The 27,153-nt window shown below is 39.5% G+C and overlaps 1 protein-coding gene across 1 annotated transcript; it reads left to right on the top strand.

The window, feature by feature from the left end:
• Positions 1-320: 320 nt before the first annotated feature.
• LOC112048043 (armadillo repeat-containing protein 2) lies at positions 321-24,584 on the top strand. The gene is made up of 19 exons (XM_052883147.1): positions 321-443; positions 6,494-6,635; positions 8,018-8,153; positions 8,644-8,764; positions 10,030-10,180; positions 10,593-10,800; positions 12,300-12,402; positions 12,850-13,022; positions 13,529-13,725; positions 14,209-14,377; positions 15,374-15,488; positions 15,847-15,896; positions 16,419-16,547; positions 17,409-17,559; positions 18,372-18,515; positions 20,543-20,773; positions 21,764-21,849; positions 22,497-22,627; positions 23,133-24,584. The coding sequence occupies exons 1-19, from the start codon at positions 335-337 to the stop codon at positions 23,302-23,304; spliced, it is 2,718 nt and encodes a 905-aa protein (XP_052739107.1). The 5' UTR covers positions 321-334; the 3' UTR covers positions 23,305-24,584.
• Positions 24,585-27,153: the final 2,569 nt, after the last annotated feature.

Below are 27,153 nucleotides of genomic sequence, written 5' to 3'. Positions count from 1 at the left end.
ATAATTTAAGCACATGTGATTGTCTTCACGCATGAGCACCTAGTTCTGTAAATATACCTATTTTATTTTTCTACGTACCTAGGTACTATAGAGCAACTAGAGGCAGAATTCAAAATTCACATCGTCGAGTAAAATGTCAAAAAATAAATAAATATCAGAGCCAATTTTTGTAAGGCAATTATATATATATAATACAGCTACAGATTTTTTTGTTTATTTATTAGGTACTTGATTATACTGAGTTCCATTGCATTAACTACAACTTGCATGCTAGTAAGTAATTAGTTACTTTCTACCCTTGTGTGTTCAATATCCCATTCTTGCAGTGTGAGAGATGAACGACCGGGGCGCCAGGCGAAGCTACGGCGCGCCCTTCTACGCCGCCCCTCGGCGCAAGACCTCCGCTGAAATCATCAGCGAAGCCCGGGCTGCTATTAGCGCTGGTAAGTATTCAATCATCATCTCCTTTATCTTAGCCCACTTAAGAGGAGTTGAAAAAATACTACAATCTCTTCCATTCGGTTTTATTTTTAACCGACTTCAAAAAGGAGGAGGTTGTCAATTCGGTCGGTATTTTTTTTTTTTATTACTCAAAGACACCTGGACCGATTTCAAAAATTATTTTTTTATTTGAAACGGTATAGTCCCCATTTGATCCCATTGGCATCATGTCAAGATCTGATGATGGAATCCTGGAGAAATTGAGAGGAATTTTCGGAAATTATATGGGTGTCTAGTGTGTTCGGAAACTTTTCCATTTAGTACTTTTAAGCAATACAATTTTATGAAGGTTTAAAATCGATCCGACGATGGAGCCATAAAACAGACGAGGGAACTCCTCGGCGATTTACAGCAATTACCTTGTGTTTGGGCTTGATTAATTTGTATTAATGATAACTTTCCACATAGATAGGTTGTGACCGTCATTTAGGGGTTTGGTGATGAAGACCAAGGACAATTAAGAGAACTCTTTAACAATTTACAGTAACTACCTTGTGTTTGGCCTTGATTAATTCGTATTGCTGAGAACTTTGTACCAAGATGGGTTGTGACTGTCATTAGGGGTCTGATTTATTCGTTTGAGATGAAATTTTATACTAAAAATGGAAAAATAATAAAAATTTTAATAAAAAAAATACAACCGACTTCAAAACTTAAAAACGTACCCACTAAACTAAAAAGCGAAAAATAACATCATAATTTGTTCTACCTGCTGATCAGTATGAAGGCGGTGCTTAGCCGGTGTTGTCTTAAATTAAGCCATTTCTGACAGGACCACATGAAACACACACACGTTTAAAAAAATATGTGCAGTAAAAGTAATAAATAAGTTCTAAGTTTCACCTAAGTGTTCTCAGCATAGCGTGTTCTGATGTGTAAATAAAACTTCTTTTTTATATTTTAAAGCTTAAATTTTTAGAGCACTAGTGGACGCCCGCGACTTCGTCCGCGTGGTATTCAGTTTTTCACAGATCCCGCGGGAACCATGGATTTTTTCGGGATGAAAAGTAGACTATGTGTTAATTCGGAGTAAAATCTATTTCCATTCCAAATTACAGCCAAATCGCTTCAGTAGCCGCAGCAAAGGAGGAACAAACACACACACTTACACACGAACTTTCGCGTTTATAATATTAGTGTGTGTTAAGTTCCAAGTAACTTTTACTAAGGGAAGCGTTTTTAGCGTATAGCGTGTTCAGATTTCTAAAACCTTTTTTATTATATTTTAAAGCATAATTTTATAGAGCATTGTTCAACACCAAATTCACGTTAGTGTCGCAATATCATGGAGTCACGCGAATGTCATAGCGGTTTCTTTCTTCTGACGTCACACAGCTTGTAGAGTGATGGTAAAAGGATTGTAATTTTCTTACAGACATTTAGTTTCTACGATATCTGCGAAAACGTAGTGAGGATTTATATTTTTTTACACATTATCATTTATCACCCTGTATCTGTCCACTGCTGGACATGCCTTTCCGAGAGCGCGCCACCACACACGATCCTCCGCCTTCCTCATCCAGCCACTTTCCTTTTTTTTTATTCTTTACAAGTTAGCCCTTGACTATAATCTCACCTGATGGTAAGTGATGATGCAGTCTAAGATGGAAGCGGGCTAACTTGTTAGGAGGAGGATGAAAATCCACACCCCTTTCGGTTTATACACGGCATCGTACCGGAACGCTAAATCGCTTGGCGGTACGTCTTTGCCGGTAGGGTGGTAACTAGCCACGGCCGAAGCCTCCCACCAGCCAGACAGGGACAAATTAAGAAAATCTCAATCTGCCCAGCCGGGGATCGAACCCAGGACCTCCGTCTTGTAAATCCACCGCGCATACCACTGCGCCGCGGAGGCCGTCCCACTACCTTCTTGATGTCGTCGGACCATCTAGCTGGAGGGCATCCTACACTGCGCTTGCTGGTAAGTGGTCTCCACTCCAGAACACGTCTGCCCAACGGTTAACTGTTCTGTGACAGATATGGCCCGCCCACTGCCGTGTTAGTTTGCTAACCCTTTGGGCTACATCGATTGATTATTTTCGTTTTACTCGTTCCGGATTTTGTCTTTCAAAGATACTCCTAAAATAGCCCTTTCCATAGCTCGCTGAACGACTGTCAATTTGTGGATTAGGCCAATCGCTCCATACGTTTTTTGCATAATAATGCAAAATATGTACCTACTAGTAGATGCCGCGCGGTTTCACCCGCGTAGTTGCCGTTCTCGTAAGAATACAGGGATAAAATATGGCCTATAGCCTTCCTCGATAAATGGGCTATCTAACACTGAAAGATTTTCCAAGTCGGACCAGTAGTTCCTCAGATTAGCGCGTTCAATCAAACAAACTAACCCTTCAGCTTTATAATATTAGTATAGATACGTATTGTATACAACTATGTATTAAAATTACTTATTATCTAACTCTAAAATTACAATGGGTACTACTATTACCCATTTTTACCCGACTACGGCGACGACTACGACTACGAAATCAAAAGGAAGGGTATGCAGGTATGCGTATGTTTCCCGTAGCGAGTAAACTTCCTACTGAACCGATTTTTAATGAATGACATATGCCAGGGTTTCTCAAAGTGGGGTACGCGAACCCCTTTTACGTAATGGTGGCTTGATAACTGATACCGATTCAGAATTAAGGTTAAAATTGTCCAAAATGAACTCCTAACATTGAATCCATTTGCGACAAGAAACAAGCACCCGTCGCATTAATATTACAAAGACATTTCTTTTGGTACTTTATGTCTTAACTTTTTTTCAAATAGAAACCTTATTTTTTTCAAGCGGAAAGTTTGGGAAACCCTGACATAGGCTATATAAATATTAAAGCTTTTATATGACGTAGAGCCGTGGTCACACCTACTGCATACATATTCTGATTATGCAGAAACATCTCCATTATACATTGGTACATAGTGGATGCGACACACCTTGACAACTTTTGTAATTATGCATTTCTCTATTTCAAACTGAAATATTTTCTTGTTTCTCCCTTTTCAGACTCCTTTTCACCTCGGAATATAGTTCTTACACTATTTCTTTTTGTAGTAAAGATTATTGTGACAGAGATTATCTGGTAAAGTACAATCGCCATAATATGTATGTCATAATCAGACTGTCTTAACATGGTCAGGCCTCCCTTCTTATAGAACTTGGACCCACCTCGCCGCTTAATGCGGGCAGGTGATAACAATGTACTCCTACCTGAATGAACAAATTATAGCTGTTATGCTAGCCACAAACGGTCAATTATTCTCACGTTTCTCTAACACCCACGACTATAATTGATCGTGTGTTGGTCACTGCGTACATGACTTCTATAGTATGCCGCGTGGGTACAGCCGTTTGCTTTTTAGAAACGTGAGAATAATTGACCGTTTGTCGCTAGCATTAAAAAGTCAACGCACCTAGTTACGTAAAGATGTAATCCATAGGGGTGACTGCCCGGAAAATTTATATGTGAAACATTTTCATATAATGAATGTTTGACGGCCTCCGTGGCGCAGTGGTATGCGCGGTGAATTTAAAACACGGACATCCAGGGTTCGATCCCCGGAAGGGCCGATTGAGATTTTCTTAATTAGTCCAGGTCTAGCTGGTGGGAGGCTTCGGCCGTGGCTAGTTACCACCCTACCGGCAAAGACGTACCGATTGGATTGGATCGGTCCCGGTCATTATCACTAACATCTGATAATAGTCGTAAATTGATATAACTTTGTAACCTAAGCCATTGGAGCAGCATGGTGGGACTAAGCTCCATATTCCCTTCTACTAAAACGAGGGAGGCCTGGCCCTGTAAGGGGTTAAAATAGGCTACTACTATTAAAACATGTACGTAGGATCGAATTTCAATCAGATTCAGAAAAAATCAGAGAATTTTCTTTATTACGTGTCTGAAGTCTGCCAATACGCATTTGACCAGCGTGGTAGCTAAGGCCTAGCCCCTCTCATTCTGAGAGGAGACTCGTGCTCAACAGTGAGCCCAATATAAGTTGTTAATGATAATAAACTAAACTGCCATCCCGCATGGAAGCGGCGTGGTGGTTCTAAGCTCCATATTCCCCTCCCCTAAAAGGAGGGAGGCCTGTGCAGTGGGTTAAAATAGGCTACTAATATAGTCCACACGATATACGGGCGAATGGGGAAATACTGCGCGGGTGTGAAATCGTGCATGCAGGGAAGTGACGTGCATCAGTCGTGGGTTTTTCATTCATCGCTACACGCGCCCCAGCCCGCGCGGAACATCGGAAGTGTTACGAACGAAGTTGCCAGCTATACTAAAACACGCAAATTTTAATCAATGCAAATATCTTCTACTTGAAATGTATTAGCCTATTAAGCTATTAGCTTAATGCTAATTTACAAATGAGGTACTCGTATGTAAATCTGGCTTTACCCCTTTGTGGTTCAACTACCTAGTTAAAGTTTGTGAGGTCGTGGATGCAAAGTTGTGTAGTGTAACTAAGGAGTTACCAAGGTATCCGTTGTCAAGCAAAATAAGTAGGTAGATGACGTGATGAATAACTACGTAGAAGCAGTGATATTTTCCTGGCTATTGTGCTAATTTTCAACATACTGTTCTACAATACAACAAAACCCATGTATGTCATAGTACTTTTGGTAGCTTGATTGAGAGACTAGCTAATTAAACAAGTACCTATCTATCTTTGGTAATTATATGTGGCACAGTTTTTTGTCTTAAGGGGAAATTAGGTATTTTTTTTAATCTGTCACCTCAACATAATACGTTGTGTATGTGTATTGTTTGTTATGAAAGCAAATTGGTATTTTTGCAGACATTTTTCATTATAATTTTACGAACTTTACTTCTTAGACATCTGTATAGGTAGCTGTGCAGAGGTAAAGTTTGTAAGGTTATTAGGGTAACCTCGGCATCTATTAAATCGATTTTGAAAATTCTTTTAGCAATAGGAAGCCATGTGATTTGTCAGTGTCATGAGATCTTAGCCCCGTAATCCCACAGGGTATGGTACCTACGAAGGCAAGGCAATTAAATACGAAGCCTTGTCAGCCTCGTGGCGAAGTGAGTAGTGACCCTACCTCTGCGTAAATGGCCGTGGGTTCGATTCCCACAACTGAAAAATGATTGTGTGATGAGTCATCACTTATCACACAAGTATTTTCCGATTACACTGGAAAACACCCATGCGTTTCCCGGTGTATGGATGAGTTTTATATACAGGGTGTCCCGTAGTTAATGTACCTATAAAACGCAAAAGGTAGATACACCACCTAATTATCTAAAACTAATTTGAATAGTTTTCCAAAAATCCTTAGGGTGACCAATTTATATTTTTTCCAATGTTGTAGCCGCTGTAACTTAGATTTAAAAGATCTGATTTTTGTTAAACATTAATTTATTGTTAAATGTATTAAAATAGTATTTTTGTATATAATGTTTTATTTGTTTTGTAGAAGATGCTTTGAGTGCAAAAATTAATCACCTATCTTACTGCCCATACCACAAATGACGCTTGCTTTGGGTCTAGACAGTGATGTGTGTATTGTCTAAATATTTATTTACTAGTGGACCCGGTCAAGCTTCGCTTTGACTAATGTACGCTTCTTCCCTACCCTTCCCTACTCCCACCCTACCCTTACTCTACCATACCCCTACCCTATCCTACCTCTGTGTACCGATTTTTAGTTTGCTACCTTGTAAACTGCGTAAAGTCCCATATAAAATTTCACCCCCTCTTTTAGGGGTTAGACGCGCTTTTTTAGTCACAATTAGCTTTCTACCTTGAAAATTGCGGAATGCTCGAAAGCGGGGGTTAGAAAGAGTCAAATAGCCTATGTCACTCTCCATCCTTTTAACTATCTTCACTTAAAAAGTCACGTCAATTCGTTACTCTGTTTGTCTGTGAAAGAATGACAAACAAACAGACAGACACATACACTTTCACATTTATAATAGTATGGTTTTATAAATAAATAACCGTAATGTATGTCTTCCAGAGATGAGCAGCCTGGCGAGCGGAGTGGGCGGCGCCCTGCGGCCGCTTCGCACGCGCCGCCCGTTCACGCCGCGCGAGCCGCAGCGCACGCTCTTCACTGAGAACGCGCGGAAAAAGGACGCCCGCCCGCCCAGCGCCTTTGAGTGCGAACCATTATATTATACTAACGGACGCCCGGAATTTAGTTTTTCACAAATCCCTCGGGAACCATGGATTTTTCTGGGATAAAAAGTAGTCTATGTGTTAATCCAGGCTATAATATATCTTAATACCAAATTTCAGCTAATTCGGTTCAGTAGTCGAGGCGTGAAAGAGTAACAAACGTTTATATCATTAAAATCATCAGTTTTCGCAAATCTCGGGGAACCATGGATTTTTTCGGGATAAAAAGTAGCCTATGAGTCAATCCAGAGAGAAAATTGATTTCCATTCCAAATTTCAGCCAAATCGCTTCAAAAGTAGCGGCGTTAAAGAATAACAAACATCCAAACATCCATACAAACTTTCGCGTTTATAATATTAGTAGGATTTTTTTCTTTTAGTAATTTTAATATACAGGATGCTCGTGAGTATTTCCCATTACTTTATGGATACATTTCTGTGAGGAAAATTAATTAAAAATTAAGACATTTTTAATTAATTTTCCTCACAGAAATGTGGAAAAGGAAAATGTGTTCTAAAATTAATATTTTCGGAGTAAAATATATTTCTTTTGTAAATAGATCTTAAGATGTGTCCTTTAAAACGCATCATTTTAATAAGTCCACTAGTAGTTGGTATAATATAAGGATCAGATAGCTTACCTAATCTGAGGTAAACACGCCTTTTTTTTATTATTCTTTACAAGTTAGCCCTTGACTACAATCTCACCTGATGGTAAGTGATGATGCAGTCTAAGATGGAAGCGGGCTGACTTGTTAGGAGGAGGATGAAAATCCACACCCCTTTCGGTTTCTACACGGCATCGTACTGGAACGCTAAATCGCTTGGCGGTACGTCTTTGCCGGTAGGGTGGTAACTAGCCACGGCCGAAGCCTCCCACCTGACCAGGACAGCCAGACCTGGACAAATTAAGAAAATCTCAATCTGCCCAGCCGGGGATCGAACCCAGGACCTCCGTCTTGTAAATCCACCGCGCATACCACTGCGCCACGGAGGCCGTCAAAAAACGCCTATAACAGATCAACATTTCACATGGCATGCGTACACTGACGCTCTTCAACGCGCGGAAAAAAAGACGCGCGTCCGCTCAGCGCGTTTGAGTGCGAGCGTTATATTCCATTACTAGCGGATGCCCGCGACTTCGTCCGCGTGGTACACAGTTTTTATATATCAGTCGTATTCTTGAAAATATTTTTATAACTAAACTTATTATGAGTGACGTAGGGTTTAAAAAGATGTGGAAACATTGTATGAAAATGTTCTTTAGAAAATTCAATTGAAGTTACCAACTCGTACGATACGAGTACTCGAAAACTCAGCAATGTATCTCGAACCTTAGAAGTGATTTTTGAAATTGTTTCAGCTTGAAACATCTGAAAATAGCGGAGAGCAGCGAAGACGATCTGTTTGTCGGTTTTGTCGCGGACACAAAGTCCGGACATCGCGATGAAGAAGCCGCGCTGGAAACGCTACCGGAAAATGGCAAGAAAATACCGGCTGTAAGTATAATTTTGTATATTTAATATTATACTTAAAGATTTCAAACTGGTTTTACGTATACTATGTTCATCTTCTAACAGAGTGTGGGTTTTAGAGAACTGAAAGATTGTCTCAGACACATAGTTAATGATAGGCGTAATAAGTAATTTATAGAGTTATAAAAGTTCAAATTCTGCCACAATGTTTTTCTATTCAAATGATAAAACCAGCTGCCGAAACTTTTACTTCGTATATTTTTGTTATATATACTCAGACGAATTATATAGGGACATGCCTCGCTAGACGTTACCCTTCTGTCGAAGTTTAAGATCAACGATATAACGCGTTTATAAAAAATGTTTCTCTAGAATCAACGTTTACTGTTGTAATCGTTTTCGTCATATAAGGAGCTCCATACAATGACGGTTTGTGATACTCGAATGGCATCAAAAACAGTCAACAACTTCTAGTTCACTAGCTAATTCCACTATGATTCTACAATTTATCTAGGTACGCCCACTCAGAGCTTCGCAAGAAAGATCGAACGAGGGCTGGAGCCGTTTCACCAAGTTGCCTCACCTCAGCGGCAGAAGCAAGCCATTGCATCGGAGAAACACTACAGAACAAACTGGTATTTACTTTTGACATTGTTCTATACTAGTTGACGGAATCGTTATCTGACTGACTGACTAAATTATTTTCATTGGTAGGTAGGCACACGAACATTATAAAGATGTAAGATTTGTACTTTTGAATATATAGAGAAAACTCAAACTACTAGACCGATTTGAGAAAATCTTCCACCAATAGAAAGCTCCTTTATCAGAGAGTAATACCGGCTATATTTTATTCCCGTATTCTCATGGGAATGGGAACTACGCGGGTGACGACGTGAGATTCTGCTTTTGCTTATAAAATGTATCAGGGCACGCAGTGTTTTATATAAATAATAGGTAGGTCGTCATCAACCCATATTCGGCTCACTGCTCGAGTTTCCTCGAGTTTCCTCTCAGAATGAGAGTGGTTAGGCCAATAGTCCACCACGCTGGCCCAATGCGGATTGGCAGACTTCACACACGCAGAGAATTAAGATAATTCTCTGGTATGCAGGCCTCACGATGTTTACCTTCACCGATTGAGACACGTGATATATAATTTCTTAAAATGCACACATCTGAAAAGTTGGAGGTGCATGCCCCGGACCGGATTCGAACGCACACCCTCCGGAATCGGAGGCAGAGGTCATATCTACTGGGCTATCACGGCTCCAGGTACCTATACAAATTAATTATTAATGATTTGCAGTTGCCAATACGAGTGTGGATTTAACCCAATCAATTTCTGTAATAAGACCTCTCAGTACTATAAATGAGTCTGTTTTGCCCGAAAAGCCTTCGTCTACAAACGAAAATAACTTTGTTACGTGTAGAAAAGTTTCTCATAATACGCTCGGTAAGAAATATTTGCATTTCCATTATTCCTTACAATAATTTACTATTCAGGTAGGCCATTATATTTTTAGTTCATTAGGTAAACATATACAGGTACAGGTATAAAAAAATGCTAACTACTGTATACTATACAGATATTATTTTGTTTAGTTTTGTTAATTTTAAAATAACACGATATTTAATTTAATTGTGCTCTGTGCAATATCCAAAAAATGCAAAAATGATGTATTATAGTTACCTATATTAACCAATTATATATGAAAATCGTTAATACATTGATCTTCCTACCTACTTATTAGGCTTTATTTGCATTGATCCAATGTTACTTTCTATGATATTGTATGTACGTTAACTAAACAGCAGACATTTTACAATGATTATTTTCTTATCCCCAGACTTATTGAGAGCTACTTAAATCTTAATATTATTATGCATTTCATGGCAGGGGTTAGTCCAGACACATCCAGCAAAAGAAAACAATTTTCGTCCAGCAAATCTGTATCATACGAGGCGGGATCAACACTTGGAGAAGTGTTTGTTAAACAACTTGAAGTCCAGTTGCCCAATACGTTTCATGGTCATGACGATTATAGCAAGTAAGTCCATCAGGCTAATTTACTATCTTTGACGTATGCTAGTTGACATATTATAAGAAATTGAGATTTTATGTAACAAATGTCATCCGGTGCTTACTGGTACTGGTGGATATCATACAATAATCTAATCAATACTATAGTTAAGAGTTTGTTTGGTTAAACGCGCTAATCTCAGGAACTACTGGTCTGATTTGAAAAATTCTTTCGGTATTAGATAGCTCATTTATCGAGGAAGGCTATAGGCGTCAGCTCAGTAGGTTGATAAAAAGTCCAAAATAGTGAATAAGCTAACAAATCTCCTTTTTAGTTCAGTCACCTATATTTTATTAGGTTTAGCACCATCTAGCAGTATCATTTAAAACTAAGCCAAATGTAATTTAAAGAAGGATTACTCTCACCTATTGTTTCTCAGTATGAGCGTGCTGGAATTGGCCGAGGCACTGTCACAGAAGACGCGCGACACAGATCGCATCGTTCAACTGTTGGAGGCTCTTCAAAACATCATAGTGAGGACCTCACCAGCGAACAGCCTGCGTGATCTGGTGCTACGGTCCTTGTACACGCATATTGATTGTGAAGACGAACGAGTGTTGGTGGCTATAGCCAGAGCTATGTTGACGGTAAGTTAAGGGAACGATTGATAAATCTTCAATGCTTCTTTAAAAGAGGCAGGGTCGTAGCTACTGCCGTATCAATAATATGGGCCCCGGACTACAAATGTGAAACTCTAAACCCCTAGTGTGAAAGTAAAATTTTGTAAAATTTAATCCACAATCTCACTTAATCTGCTTCCCGGAGAAAACATAAAAAACTGATAAAGGGATTTTCGGGATTTGCCGCTCGTTTTTTGGGCCCCCTCAACTAATTTTGATACAGAGTTATAGTCCAGTGGATATGACCTTTCATTCGGAGGAGATATGTTCGAATCCGAAATAAAATAGCACGTGTCTCAAACGCTAAAGGAAAAACATCGTAAACATCTTAATTCTCTACGTGTGTGAAGTCTGCCAATCCGAATTGGGACAGCGTGGCGGACTTTTAGCCTAACCCCACTCATTCTGAGAGAAGACTTGTGCTCTACAGTGAGCCCATATGGCTTGTAATTGATGATGATGATGATGATGATGATGATGACTTCTACCAGCCCGCCCGAGTGCCGCGTCGAGCAAACGAGACATGAACATTGCATAGATTAAAAAAGGTCGAGTGTCAAGTCACTTGAAGGGTGAATGATCATATGTTTTTGGCATGATGCTTTTGCGTTTGCTTGAAAACTGAAAACTTGATACAATGCAAAATTTGATAAATTGGTTCACAATAGCTTAGCGAGCGATCTCACCTGATGTTATGTGACGATACAGTCAAAGATGTAAGCGGGCTTACTTGGAATAGGTACACGTTTATTCTACACATACCTCTGACGGCTTCTACGCATCGTACCGATACGCTAAATCACTTAGAGGTGGTAACTAACACCGGCTGATGCCTAAAAGCAGGTAGCAACTTAAACGTTTTGCTAGGCACGATGCCTTGCCAAAGTTAAATGCTGTTCAAATTATGTCAAATGCACCTATTGTTTCGATGTCATTATGTTCGTCCCTATTGAGTTTTCTCACGCGACTTTCACTATTATGATCTAATCTAGTCTTCCTCATCAATGGTTTATGACCAGCTATCATGAAATGTAATTTCCGTCAGTATTATGTGAATGACAATGTTAATTAGTTAACTGGAATAGTAGCAACATATTATTGATAAAATTCATATCCTACTAATATTATAAACGCAGAAGTTTGTTTGTTTTGTTTGTTTTTTTACTCTGGATTAGCACATAGGCAACTTTTTATTCCGAAAAAATCCATGGTTTCCCGAGATTTGCGAAAACTGATGATTTTGATTATATGAATGTTTGTTACTCTTTCACGCCTCGACTACTGAACCAAATTAGCTGAAATTTGGTATCGAGATACATTATAGCATGGGTAAACACATAGGCTACTTTTTATTCCGGGAAAATCCATGGTTCCCGAGGGATTTGTGAAAAACTAAATTCCACGCGGACGAAGTCGCAGGCATCCGCTAGTTATACCAATAATTTTGTTTTTTCTTTTCATTGTAGATGTGTGTGACTGGTGCTCATTTAGCTGCCGCTTGTAAACTCGTGTTCAAAATCGCAAGAAACGATAAAAACGACCACTTTTTCAAAAACAGTAATCTTCTGGGTAAGTTAGTACCTATTTTACTTACTTATTTAGTTAATATTATAGGAAATTTTAATTGAAAATTTGTAAAAATCTGCTAGGGGTAGTACCGGGGGTAGGTATAAATCGACATAGGACCTTCAAATTATAGTAAGCGACACTTTTATCGCAAGTGTCAATATTTTAAATTTAAAATACAATTGAGGAGGTAATGGGTCGACATCAACTGCTTAGTTAATAAATATTAAAATAGTTTTTAATATTTTAGTGTAGGTATAACACCTTTATCGTAAATGTAAACGGAATTGATATTTTGTAGCGCATGCGACATTAGTTAATATTTTAAAGTAAACTAGTATTTTACAGTAAAGTAAATGGAAAGTAATATTGTTATTTAAAAAAAACATAAAAACAAGAAAATAACAATTCGGTGGGGATCATATTATTCAAACAAGCTTTTACTACTAGATCTGCTAGTGGAAGGCTGTGGTCGCGCGGACCCACTGTCCGAGAGCGAGTGTTGCGTCTACGCGGCGGGCGCGTTGCGTTTCCTTGCGTTGGAACCGCGCCTGTGTGCGTTGGCGCATCGTGCCGGTGCGTTACCACTTGCGGCACTACACCTCAAGATATTGAACAATGCGGTACGTTCTCTATCTATACTAATACTTTAGCGGTAAAATATGATTATTTGTTTGTTTTTTACCATTTTACTCAAATATTAGATTTGAGAAATTCTTTTACCATTTGAAAGCTCTTCATCATTACCTATTAACATAAGCTTTATTTTATGCAAACATTTCAACGACAACGGGAACTACGAGGGTGAAATTGATTAATCCCAAATAAATCCAGTTATGGCTGAAGCTAAACTTCTTAAAAAACAAAACACAAAGCGCTTTCAATAAACCTAAAGAATAAATGCATCGCAACAGGCTCTTGTAGTGTACAAAAAAGGATTGTTTCAATGTTTTCTAAGAACGCCATCTACTGGTAGTTTTAAATAACAAACAAAGTGTCAATATGCTTGTAGATGGCGGCACACATCTTAAAAGCCTCGCACGGTTACATTGCACGAAACGCATCCACTAACTTTCTCGCCAAGTCAAGAATGCTTAAAACAGTTCAACTTCAGAATAATAATTTTCAGAAAACAGAAAGACCTCGCCAAGTATCAGAGCAAGCGACGCACGCGCTGTACCAAGTGACGGGCGCGCTGCGTAACCTGGCGGGGGGCGAGGGGAGCGGGCGGGCGTTTGCTGCCAGCGGCGTGCTCGCGGACTTACTCGCCGCGCTTACTCTGCACACAGATCGAGACGTGCTCACTAACGTGGCGAGGTGCCTCAGGTAACATGATAGATAGGTAATGGCCAAGTGACGAGTGTGGTGCGTAGCCTGGTGGGGAGGGGGGTGATTTGAGCGGGCGGGCGAGCGTTTGCTGCCAGCGGATTATATATCGTTATAGATATAATGTTTATTCTAAGTAGGACAAGTTAGCACTTGCCTGATGTTGTCGACTTGCTTGTAGCACATTTTACATCTACTCACAGTACAATACTCCATAAAATCATCACGAACGCAGACAGAACAGCCAGATAATACAGAGTGGCGATAGATTAAGCATGTACAGGTTTAAAGTAAATACGCCTTTATACATTAACATCAATCACAAGTCTCTCATCAGCACTTGCGTCACAAGTTACAGTAGTAATACTGCAAACTTAATGGGATGGTTCCAATCACAATATTACTGCTATGTTTGAAAATAATGTACTAATATGTTACATCTTTGGAATAAATTCTATTATACTAAGCACTTGTGTATTACAGCGTACTATCAGCAGAAGAGAGCTGCTGTGCGTGGCTGTGCGCGTCACCTGCAAGTGCGTCAGCATTGCTGACAGCACTCGCCGCGTGCGCCTCCCGAGCGCCACTCACTGTGCGCCTCGCGTACACCCTGGGTAACATGGCCGCAGCGGATGAACAAGCTCGTATCAACGTACGTGGTTTTTAATCTCATCGAACTCAAACGTCCTTGCGTACTACAGTGCCCATACAACTTTTAGCATCAAACGTTCTAAGTAGTAGCCCAATAGCGGAATGTTCCAGAAAACCGCGTAAATAAAATAAAGCTCAGTGGTGTATACATCTATGGTTTAACAGCCCAATACAGGATCAGTCCTCGCTCTTTTAAAGGAGCTTAGACCCACCATTAATGACCACTATCCATACTTTACGATCGCGACCTTGTCTCAGCCAAAGTGTTCCTGCTGTCAACCTTAGATATTCCTTTACTTCTAAAATCAAATCAAAATCAAAAAATCATTTATTTCAAGTAGGCTCAGTTTACAAGCACTTTTGACACGTCAGTTGACTATTTGTAAAGATTCTACCACCGGTTCGGAAGGCAGGTCCTGCTGAGGCAAGAAACTCAACAGTTGCTCTTTTGAAAAAGTCATACAGTATTATAATTTACAATTGATAACAATTACTGTTTACATTTCTTATAGTTTTACTTCCTGTGTGAAGGTGGAAGCTGATCCAACGGCCTCCAAGCATCTTTATCATTAAGGAACTCATCAATGTTGTAGTACCCTCGACTAAGTAAATGTTTTTTAACACATTGCTTAAAGCTATGCATTGGCAGGTCCATCACAGTCTTGGGGATCTTATTATAGAAGAGTACACCCAAACCTACAAAAGATTTTTTTACTCTTTGGAGACGATGTGCAGAAATAACTAACTTATGCCCGTGTCTAGTAAGACGTGGGTTTAGATCTCCTTTTCGTTTGTACAAATTAATATTTTGTCTTACATATACTATACTGTTATATATATATTGACAGGCTACTGTTAGTATACCTATTTCTTTAAACTCTTGAATGACCAGCCTCGTCTCCTTTTGTTGTCTCTAGGGTACCATACACATCCTTAACACACGTCACCGTGAGATTACGGGGATAAAATATAAATATATATTTTTTTATTTGTATAGATATACAACGAAGAAGGAGGCATTGATGTACTGCTGACAATACTAGAATCGTACGTTCAACGCAATGAGAGCGATGCTAGGGATCTTGACGCCGATCCAGATTTACATTTAGTGGGTAAGCTGAGTTTTGTACACATCAGTAATTATTGTCGAGATTCTTGTCGGCTTTTCTCAGAAGATTTTGTCTTTTGAACCACCGTTGAGTCACTAAAAACAGTGAAGTTTCATTCAACTTGAGGTTTGAAAAATACAAAAAGCCTACATAAAATAAACGAATACTGATTTTTGTTCATATTTGAAAAATCTTAATTCAATATTGGTTAATGATAAATAAAGGAACCTGAACTAAAACTAATACCATTATTTTCTAATTTCTTAAAGCAAAATAACTCTGCTTCCATTTCAGTTATTGTGCCGCCGTAACTTGTTATTTAATATTTAGTGATATTATTTTCATGTTGTTTGTGTTCCAGGGTCTGATCTTGGTGGCTCTGATGGTTCCAACGAAGATGTTCTTATAAAGGTAAGAAAAATACATCCATGATAAGGACAGAGTTAGTTTATATTGTTTCCAATATCCTGATTCTTGAAGATCTGTAAATGACTATTTAGGTCTATTTAAAACTGGTTCGTTAGGCTAGTGGTTAGCTTATGTAGTTTTGGATTAAGAGGTTCTGTATTCGAACCTTAAAATAATCATCAGGGTCATAAAATTTTTAATTTAAACTTTGAAAAGCACATAAGATATCGGTCCCAATTATTAATAACTAGAACATTATAGCCTATGACACTTACAAATAACGTGACTTTTTGTGGTAAACCCAATTACCCGATAAACCCGATTACCCATGCAACATCATAAACTTTACCTCTTTATAATATTAGTATAGAAGTTTATATATCTGATAGCGATAGTTACACGATCAAGCATTGTTATTCTTACCCTAAGTTCCTGTTCCTGTAATGCCTATTAAAATAGGCTGATGATGGATGCTACTCTGTTTCACATACATAACTGATATATTTAGATGTACAAATTTTGCAGACAGTACGAGTGATAGCAAATCTATGCCTGGCTGAAATAGCTGGAAGGGGTCTGGCGGCATCATACGCTGAACGCACTGTTCGCGCGCTCCTTTCCTGTTTGCAGTTGGCCGAGAAACCTGTACAAAAGGTATAATGTATAGTCTTAAATGTTGCTAGAAGTTATTTTTCTTGAAAAATTTTGTTACTATGTTTAATCAGAAATAAGGAGATCCGTTGAAGAGCCAAAATCACCGACATAGCTCAACGAGTCACGAAACTTAAGTTGCAATGGGCGGGGCACATAATTCGAATAACCGATGGACGTTGAAGTGAAAAGGCACTGTTGGTCGACCTCTCACCAGGTGAACTGACGGCATCGTGATGATCATGACCGTGAAGTTTGGAAGTTCCTACAAAAGACCTATGTCGTCTATCGGCTGATATGTTAATGATGATGATGACCCTTCCTCCGTCTTACCAACATACTATAAAACGGTTTCTACATCGATTTTTTCAAGGAGAAAGCCACCTTTGCTTTTAAGGCTTTAGGTTTTATTGGGGACTAGCGGACGCCTGCGACTTCGTCCGCCCTTAGACCACTTTAATCCAGCCCTTACAGTAGTATTGGCTTAAAAATGGAGTAACTTCTCCCGTTTTCCCAACATTTCCCTTCACTGCTCTGCTCTTATTGATCGTAGCGTGATGTTAAGTATACTATACCTGCCCAGGAGTATATAGAATAATTGTAACAAGTTTCGTTAAAATCCGTCGAGTAGTTTTTGTTTCTATAACGAACATACAGACAGACAGACAGACAAAAACTTTACTGATTGCATTTTTGGCATCAGTATCGACTAATCACCCGCTGACAGTTTTTTTGAAAATATATTTCATGTACAGAATTGACCTCTCTACAGATTTATTATAAGTGTTGATAGCGATGAGCATATAAGATCTCCTCTTTACAAAGCTAAGTAAATATAAAATAGTTAATATTTATTTATTTCAGTCCTCAGACACACCCTCAGTCGATCACGAGTCGTCGCTGGAACGTCACGAGGAGTTGGCAATGGCAGCGCTCGCTACTCTCAACAATATTACTTTCTTCTTTGAGCCTTCGGAGTCTTCACACCACAATATACTTGAGCAACTTTGTAAAGGTAGATATATATCTACTGTTTGCATATGTGCATCGCAACAGGTACGAAGAGGGATTGTTTCAAAGTTCCCTAAGAACGCCATCTACTGGTGGTTTAAAATAACAAACACTGTTTCACTGTAGACAATGTTACACTGGAGACAGTACGCATTTATTAAACTCCTCATGCGATTACACTTTTCCTAACGCATTCACCAACTTACTCCCATCATCAAGCCATTTGTGAAGAATTATATTTAAAAATATTTTTCTTTATTACGATTACTATTAATTCCAGTCAGTAAAATGACAAGTGCAACTGTCACTGAAATGTCATTTTACTAGTAAAATAACATTTCAGTGACATTTGCATTTGTCATTTTATGTATTGGAATTATTAATCCTTCGACTATAGACTATAATTTACGACTTTGTCGAGATTTGTAATGTTCCTACATCCATGTTGAATGTGCAAGTGGAAGGACATAAAAGGAGAGGAAGGCCAAAGAAGAGATTGGATTTGTGAAAGAGGACATGTGTGTAAGAGTGGATGATGAGTTGACGAGTTATAGAGACGAATGGAAAAGATTGACATATTTTTCCGACATCTAAGCATAACATGGATCGGTGTTACTTAAGTGAGATAAGGGTAAGGAGATGATGATGTAATGTTCCTACATACTCAAAGTCATGCTAAATGACAGCTGTCTAGTAGTAATAGTTTTTGAGTTAAACCGCGGACGGACAGACGGACATACCGACAGACAGATAATGGACATGGCGAAAGTGTAAGGAATACGGGACCTTAAAAAAAGTTTTTTTTTTATATTCCAGCGACGTGTCGCTGGGTGCGAGGCTCGGGTGCGGCGGCATGCGAGGCGGCGCGCGCGCTGGGAAACCTAACGCGGTCTGCACGCGCCGCGCAGCTCGTCGTGCTGGAGGGTGCTCTGGAGGCTTTGCCGCCGCTACTGCATCATGGTGACTCTTCTGTGTTGATGATTACGCTTTGTATCATCATTATCAACCCATATTCGGCTCACTGCTGAGCTCGAGTCCTCCTCTCAGAATTAGAGGGGTTAGGCCAATAGCTGGCCCAATGCGGATTGGCTGATTTCACACACGCAGATAATTAAGAAAATTCTCTGGTGTGCAGGTTTCCTCACGATGTTTTCCTTCACCGTTCGAGACACGTGATATTTAATTTCTTAAAATGCACACAACTGAAAAGTTGGGAGTGCATGCCCCGGACCGGATTCGAGCCTAAGCCCTCCGGAATCGGAGGCAGAGGTCATATTCACTGGGCTATTACGCTTTGCATATCTGGATACAAACATATTGCGATTTGTATGTTTAGTTAAATATCACGTGCCTCAAACGGTGATTGAAAATTACATGTACAGACAGATAACAGAGAAAGGCCCAGTAAGAGCCGTGATAGCCCAGTGGATATGAACTCTGCCTTCGATTCCGGAGGGTGTGGGTTCGAATCCGGTCCGGGGCATGCACCTCCAACTCTTCAGTTGTGTGCATTCTAAGAAATTAAATATTACGTGTCTCAAACGGTGAAGGAAAAACATCGTGAGGAAAAATTTTCTAAATTCATCGTGAAGTCTGCCATTCCGCATTGGGCCAGCGTGGTGGACTATATGGCCTAGCCCCTCTCATTCTGAGAGGAGACTCGAGTTTAGCAGTGAGCCGAATATGGGTTGATAATATGCAGTCTTTAATGTAACATTGTCTGTCACACTCAAAATTTCAATTTATTTATTTTCTTTCTTTCACTCTTTCTTACTTTCTCATTTATTATATATTCGGAGGCACAATTATTCGCCCACTTTAATATACTCGTGTCATAGTATTAAGAGGGCGGATAATTGTGCCTCTGAGCACCGCCGGTACGAAGTAAATTTTAAAATGGAGCGAGATTCAATTATGGCGCCTCTTCTATTTGCTCCTAATAATAATCCTCCTAACCTATACCAAATTATGAGTGTAAAGTAAGAATGCGAAGCAAAGATCTCTGGGGTGTCAATTGAAAATCAGGCGCAATACCATCTACGGTTGACTAGGATTATCATTTAGGCGCTCTCTATGATTTGGCGCCTGGAGCGACTGCTATCGTATCTAGGATTATTTCCAAGGGCCCAGGCCCACCTTAAGGGGCCAGCCCCTACCGCTGAACAGAGTTGACACTCATTATAGAAATGTCATTTACAATGTTTGTGGACGCTGGCCTTTGAAACAGGTCGACTGATTTTAATGATTATTTTGTATATTTCGTATTTTGGCGTCCATCATAGAATTTAAAATCGGTAGCCCAGAATTCTTGAGTGGGCACTGGACCATTCTAGGGTGGGCCCAGCCCACCCGCTTTATACGCCTATGCCTCTGAGTCTCAGACCAATTATTGTATAGGACCTGCCACGCTAGACGTTACTTTTCTGGCAAAGTATATGATCAACGATCTAATGCGATTATAAAAACTGTCTCTATAGTATCGATGTTAAATAGTTGTAATCGTGTTCGTCGGTTAAAGGGATCCGTAAAAATACATTTTTGTGTAATTGAATTGTGTAAAAAACGGGCAAAAACTTCTAGTTTAGTACAAGATATCAGAACAACCTTGTCCTTGCTCACAAGATTACTGTCATCTTTGAATCTACCTGAATTTCGATAGTCGTATCAGTCGATGGTCGTAAATCGAAAAGTTTTGACTAACACCTTCGCTTGCCTTTTGTGGATCGAGGGTCGGATACAAAGCAGAAGTTACTTAAAACGACGCGCATTCTTAGATTCCTCGTTCTGGTTCTTTACCTCCGTTGCTTGAGCACACAAAAGCCTTGTAATCAGAGGAGTGATTTTTTAAATCAACAATGTTAAAAAAAAAAAACTACGTAAATAAATAAACTATTGTCCTGAAATTTTGTTTGTGACTATGAGTACGATGCAGGTCCTTCTATAATTGGTCTGAGCTCTGAGTATATTACGGGTGTTTGTGCGTGCAGAGGATCCCAGCGTGCGCTGCGCGGCGGCGGGCGTGCTGGTGAACGTGTGCGGCGCGGGGGGCGCGGGCGGCGCGGTGGGTGCGGCGGCGCGCGCGCTGAGCGACGCGGCGCTGGTTCGCGACGTCTCCGCCGCGGCGCTGCTGGCGCGCGCGCTATGGAACGCGCACGCGCACTGCCCGCTCGACCCCGCGCACGCGCAGCAGACCACCGCCGCCCTCGCTTTGTTTATTGGTGAGTGTAATAATAATATTGTATATATCGGGGCATCGACTATATACTACTTCTGATAACGGAGAAGCTGTCGCCTCAGGGCAGGTTTTAAGCTTTATGTGTCAAGGGTGGCAGATACACAAAGTAACACTATATATCATCACCGAATCGATCACTTAATTTACAACTACAGTTCTATCCTCTATATTGATCAATACAGCGCTGATTCCATCACATATAAACCAGGGTTATCTATGGTAGAGCAAGGAGTCGGCCACCATGTCAGACTTGTAACTGATCCAGCTGGGTTAAAGACGTCTTTTACAGTATACAAACACTGCCCATTCTCAGCTGGTCTTGGCTTCTAGCTAATTAATTAACAATGCAATGGCCTTACTTCTATTAACTCACCCACTGAAGTTCGGAAACATTATCACTATTTTAACACTGCACCATTACTAATTAAATTATTAATTAACAAATGGAAGACGGTATCTATTCCAAGAACTTGATTACACTGAACTACTCAACCAACAGGCTACAGAGTGGCAGAGCGCCTTAACTCCGTAAAGCGCACCGCCTACGCGCCAATCCAAAGCAATATCGTTATCGTATCCTATTGATCGAGCGCCGCCACGTCCGGCATGGTGGATACCTTTTACAGTCTTCTTTATTTAAACAGTAAATAATTAAATCCCAATTACATGAAAACCTGATTCTAATATTATCGCAATAATTAACGTAGATTTTGCTATCCGTTCAAATAACTCACTCGGCGACATATATATGTCTACTTATAGTTAGAAGGTACATCACTGCAGCGGCCGGCAAGAGAGATGGACGAACGTGTGAACGTGGGCCGAGGCGAAGCCGAGGCTCAAAGGCCCACTACAGGTCTATCTCTTTTTAGGAGAGGTGATATCTAGCTTAGCTTAGCTCTACCATGCCGATCCAATGCGGTTAAAGAGTCAATGTCAACCTATAAACCTTATAACTAATTTATTTTAACAGAAGATGATTCGCTGTTCAGTGCCTGCGAAGTCCCAAAGATGGGAGACAGGCGTGCTAGCGACCCTCAGTTATCTAGGATTCACCATGTAAGTGGTCTATTTACGTTAGGTATTTAAATGGTGGGTTATATAATGTTAAAATAACTGACAAATACCATTAAGTATACCACACTTAAGTAACTAGATACTTTTGTGAATACGATTCACAGATTTTGTCTGCATGATTCGAGCTGAAAACCTTTTTTCCTTGAAGTAAATAATCAAAAAGAAAGTGTCGATAGACCACCCACCAGGTGGACTGATGACATCAAGCGAGTCGTAGTTACTGGATGCAGATGATTCAGGATTATGGTGATTGAAAGTCCCGACAAAAAGTCTACGTCCAGCAATAGACGTCCATCGGCTTATGTAGAAAAAAAGAAGAAAGAAAATAAATTTATTCAAATTAAAAAGTTACAAACAAAAGTATCCTTCCCTAAAGACAGCATGTCTGTCTGTAACTCTTAAAAAAGAAAGGGTGTACAGCTCAGCATATGCCGTGTACTATATACAATCAAAATACACGGCGCTGATTTTCAGCTTAGACCCGTGCGACGCCACAGCTAACATAAAAAATAAAAAATGTGAACAAATTCAAGTGAATTAAATTCAATTAGATGCAGCAAATATGTTGTAAATAATAATTAAGTGATGTGATGATGATGATGCCTATTCTATATAAGCTTTTTTTGCAGGTGAAGTTTGACATTGATAACAACAATTATGAACAAAAAGTAGATTTCCTTCACGAGCCCAGCCTCGCGGTCAGGGCTTGTAGCGTAGAGGAGGATCTGCATTTGGAACAAGATGACGATGAAGGCGAACGGTAACTGTTTCGCGTATTTTTAACTGTATTCTAGCTGGAGTTTTTGGCTAAGTTTTTTTTAAAAAGCTTGGAATTGGATTTGGATAAACGCAAAAAAATAAACCCAGGCTCAGTTTGTTGTGGGCTCTTCTCGGACCAAGGCACATTTGGAACTCGTAACGTTAATTTTAAGTTTAAGTGTAGGTACAACATTTTGTTATCAGTTTTCATGGAATAAACTAACATGATTTTGAATAAAGATAAATACACTTACCACCATTTTTTTTTGTAAAAAGAAATAGGTACAAAAATACTTTTAAAATGATTTGCAAGCAAGTGTTAATAACTGTAAACTGCCAAATGATAGAAACATGCCGGGATAGAAACATGAGAAGACATTAATAATAAAAATAACAAGCGTCAAATTGAGAATCTCGTTTTTTTGATTGGTCCAATTTACTGACGAGACTAAAGAGGACGATCAAAAAAATTAATTTTTAATTGAAAATATTTTGCTTTTTCTCAGATATTCTGGCGAAGACTTAGGGTTCGAAGAAGGTGAGCTAGAGGAATGCGATTGCGGTCCCTGTAAGAGACTATCTGCGTGGGAGGAACTGGTGGGAGTCGCCATACCACTGCTGGAGCAACTGCGTCCCAAGAGAGCCGACGCCTCTGTGGGCACGGAACCGTTCCATTGATGGTCATAGAATTCAATTGTTGTCATACAAGAAATGTCATACAAGTGTCCTTTCCATTGATGGTCATACTCGTAGAATACATTGTTTGTTGTCATACAAGAAATAAAACATGAAGTGTATTGGTTTATAAGATGAAAAGGAAGATTGATAGGTCCACCATCCATAAACCCTGTAAACAATAGGTAGGTATAGACTCCGGCAAGTAAGTTGAACCAAAATGTCAGTTGTCTGCGGAGGTATAAACAAACGCGTACTCCGTGGTATTTTAAAGATGTAAATTTTTTTATGCAATAGGGGAGTTAATTCATATTAATTTTATTATAAATAATATTAATTTCGGGTAGTACATGGTATAAGGGTCGGAAATATATCGATATCAATTAATAAAATTTAAGGATTTCATGGAAAACATAATTTAAAAATTATATATCTATTAAATTTTCCAAACGTCCACTAAAGTAATAATAAACATCAAACTAATTATTAACTAATAACTTTGTCAAACACTCCGTTTGTTTAAGGTTTAGTGTTAACGTGACGTCATGAAACAGTTTAAATATAGACCATCATGGCGGATAGTGTTTTGGCTCAAACATTATTTAAAATTTAATATTTTATGTATTCACGTCTCAAATAATATTATTATTTTTTTCAAACTATAATGAACATTTTAAAAAGTGTCATCTAGCCTATTGTTATGGCGTCAACGTGTTGCTATGGTTACCTGATCATATGTCGCTAACACCGGAAAAAGTGTTACCGCGCATAGTTCAACTTACAGGCCGCGTACTATTCGAGAAGAACGTAAAACGAGAGCCTTCGATAACTGGACATACCTCATTTTATGAAGACTTAGAGTATGTGAGTCAAATAAAAAAAATAAAAACGCTTTATACTTGGACAACCCTTGATACCTGCTACCACCAACCAGCACGCCACCAAAGCCGCCACGATCAAAACTCCATAGGGTCCGTTTTTAGTGTTCCAAACGCACGTACCTACGTACAAAAACGGAACCCATGTTATACTCTGTAAGTGTTATGATTTTTTTTATAATTGGCTGCCGTACTTACCTATGGTAAAGCATGGACTGATAAACTTCTTAAAATGGGGTATGTCTGGCCATTGCATGCTCTTAGTACATTGAGACTACGTACTTAGTACTATGGTACGATTCATTGGAATAAACATGAATTATACTCGTAGCTTCGCTCCAAAAGGTTGACTAAGTTAATGCTAATCTAATCACGTTTTATAATGCAATAATAAATAAAATTATACAATAATTTAAATCTTTTATTTAAGTATTTATCTAGTAACTTACCTGTAAACGAATTATTGTAAATAGGTATTTATATCTATACTTATAATAAAACTGTAACAAGTCAAATTCTGTACATTGAATTTGACCTGTTACAGTTATTTTGTAAGTTTTGATTGGAGGGCATAATCGATACTGAAGCCAAAAATATTTTTATTCGATTTCTTGTCTGTCTGTCTGTCTGTACGTGTTTTTTGTTAACCGGGCATCACGCTGAAACTACTGAATGAATTCAAATAAAAATTGGCACGATTTGAGACCAAATTCCGGAAAAGGTTGTAGGATAATTTTTATCGCGAAAATAAAGTCAGAAGGGGAAAAAATAGGGGTTGAACATTTCTATGGAGTCATTTTTGGAGTTAAAGTTATAAAAAATTGTTCATAAATAGAGAAAGAAAATACTAAATGTAATGTGATTTAAGAATTTTCAAAATTGTTGAAAGTTCACATCGAGTTTCACGCGAACGAAGTCGCAGACGTCCGCTAGTAAATATAGTATAATCTGATTACCTCTCTGGCGCTGTTGGTAATGTTGTGTATACATTACAATAATGAATATGTATGTGTGGATTTTTAAAGACTACCCGGCGAGTTACCTTTTAAAAATAATAATTGATTGAAAAAAATACATTTCAAAAATAAAAGTGTTATAATCAGCATGTATGGACCCTTCGCCGCTGATCTAATAGGATCACAATTATTATTTTATTGAATAACACATTTACCTACTAACCTGACCTATTTGTAATTTTAGGTAATCTAATATATAAAATTCTCGTGTCGCGGTGTTCGAACTTGAACTCCTCCGAAACGGCTCGACCGATTTTGATGAAATTTTTTGTGCATATTCAGTAGGTCTGAGAATCGGCCAACATCTATTTTTCAAACCCCTAAATCCTAGGATAGGGTAGTGGTAGGGTAGGGGTATGGTATAGGGATAGGGTAGGGGTAGGGTAGCGGTAGGGTAGGGGTAGGGTAGGGGTAGGGGTAGGGTAGGGGTAGGGTAGGGGTAGGGTAGGGGTAGGGTAGGGGTAGGGTAGGGTAGTGGTAGGGTAGGTTTATGGTATAGGGATAGGGTAGGGGTAGGGTAGTGGTAGGGTAGTTGTAGGGTAGGGTAGGGTAGGGGTAGAGTAGAGGTAGGGTAGGGGTAGGGGTAGGAGTATGGTAGTGTAAGGTAGGGATAGGGAAGAAGTGCAAATAAATAAATTAATAAGTCAAAGCGAAGCTTGAGCGAGTCCGCTAGTCTAATATATAAAATTCTCGTGTCACAGTTTTCGTTGCCGTACTCCTCCGAAACGGCTTGACCGATTTTGATGAAATTTTTTGTGCTTATCCGGTATCTATGAGAATAGGCCAACATCTATTTTTCAAACCCCTATATTCTAGGGGTAGGGTAAAATTAGGGTATGACTAGGGTAGGAGTAGGGTAGAAGCAAGGTAGGGTAGGGATAGGGTAGCGGTAGGGTAGGGGTAGGGTAGGGGTAGGGTAGGGGTAGGGTAGGGGTAGGGTAGGGTAGTGGTAGGGTAGGTTTATGGTATAGGGATAGGGTAGGGGTAGGGTAGTGGTAGGGTAGTTGTAGGGTAGGGTAGGGTAGGGGTAGAGTAGAGGTAGGGTAGGGGTAGGGGTAGGAGTATGGTAGTGTAAGGTAGGGATAGGGAAGAAGTGCAAATAAATAAATTAATAAGTCAAAGCGAAGCTTGAGCGAGTCCGCTAGTCTAATATATAAAATTCTCGTGTCACAGTTTTCGTTGCCGTACTCCTCCGAAACGGCTTGACCGATTTTGATGAAATTTTTTGTGCTTATCCGGTATCTATGAGAATAGGCCAACATCTATTTTTCAAACCCCTATATTCTAGGGGTAGGGTAAAATTAGGGTATGACTAGGGTAGGAGTAGGGTAGAAGCAAGGTAGGGTAGGGTTAGGGATGAAGTGCATCATAAGTCAAAGCGAAGCTTGAGCGGGTCCGCTAGTATATTATATAGTTTGTTTCTTTATTTCAAAATTATTATTTGATACCATCGTTGATATCATCGGCTAAGTCAATAATAAGTATTTACCGATACTGTCTATCAATTGATTGAAGCCATTATTATTTTAATAATAGTTACATAAAAGTGGGTTACACGTGGATACACGGTGGATACACATAACTACTACTTACGGTCTCCGTGGCGCAGTGGTATGCGCGGTAGATTACCAGACGGAGGTCCTGGGTTCGATCCCCGGCTGGGCCGGTTGAGATTTTCTTAATTGGTCCAGGTCTGGCTGGTGGAAGGCTTCGGCCGTGGCTAGTTACCACCCTACCGACAAAGACGTACCGCCAAGCGATTTAGCATTCCGGTACGATGCCGTGTAGAAACCGAAAGGGGTGTGGATTTTCATCCTCCTCCTTACAAGTTAGCCCGCTTCCATCTTAGATTGTATTATCATTATCACTTACTGGCAGGTGAGATTGTAGTCAAGGACTGACTTGTAAAGAATAAAAATAAAAACTTACAATGTGGTAGCATTAAATATTAAAAGCTT

Source organism: Bicyclus anynana, chromosome 8 (assembly GCF_947172395.1).
Source record: "Bicyclus anynana chromosome 8, ilBicAnyn1.1, whole genome shotgun sequence".
NCBI classification, from domain to species: Eukaryota; Metazoa; Arthropoda; class Insecta; order Lepidoptera; family Nymphalidae; genus Bicyclus; species Bicyclus anynana.
The sequence above is the reverse complement of the archived record's forward strand: the minus strand, read 5'-3'. Positions and strand labels throughout refer to the sequence as shown.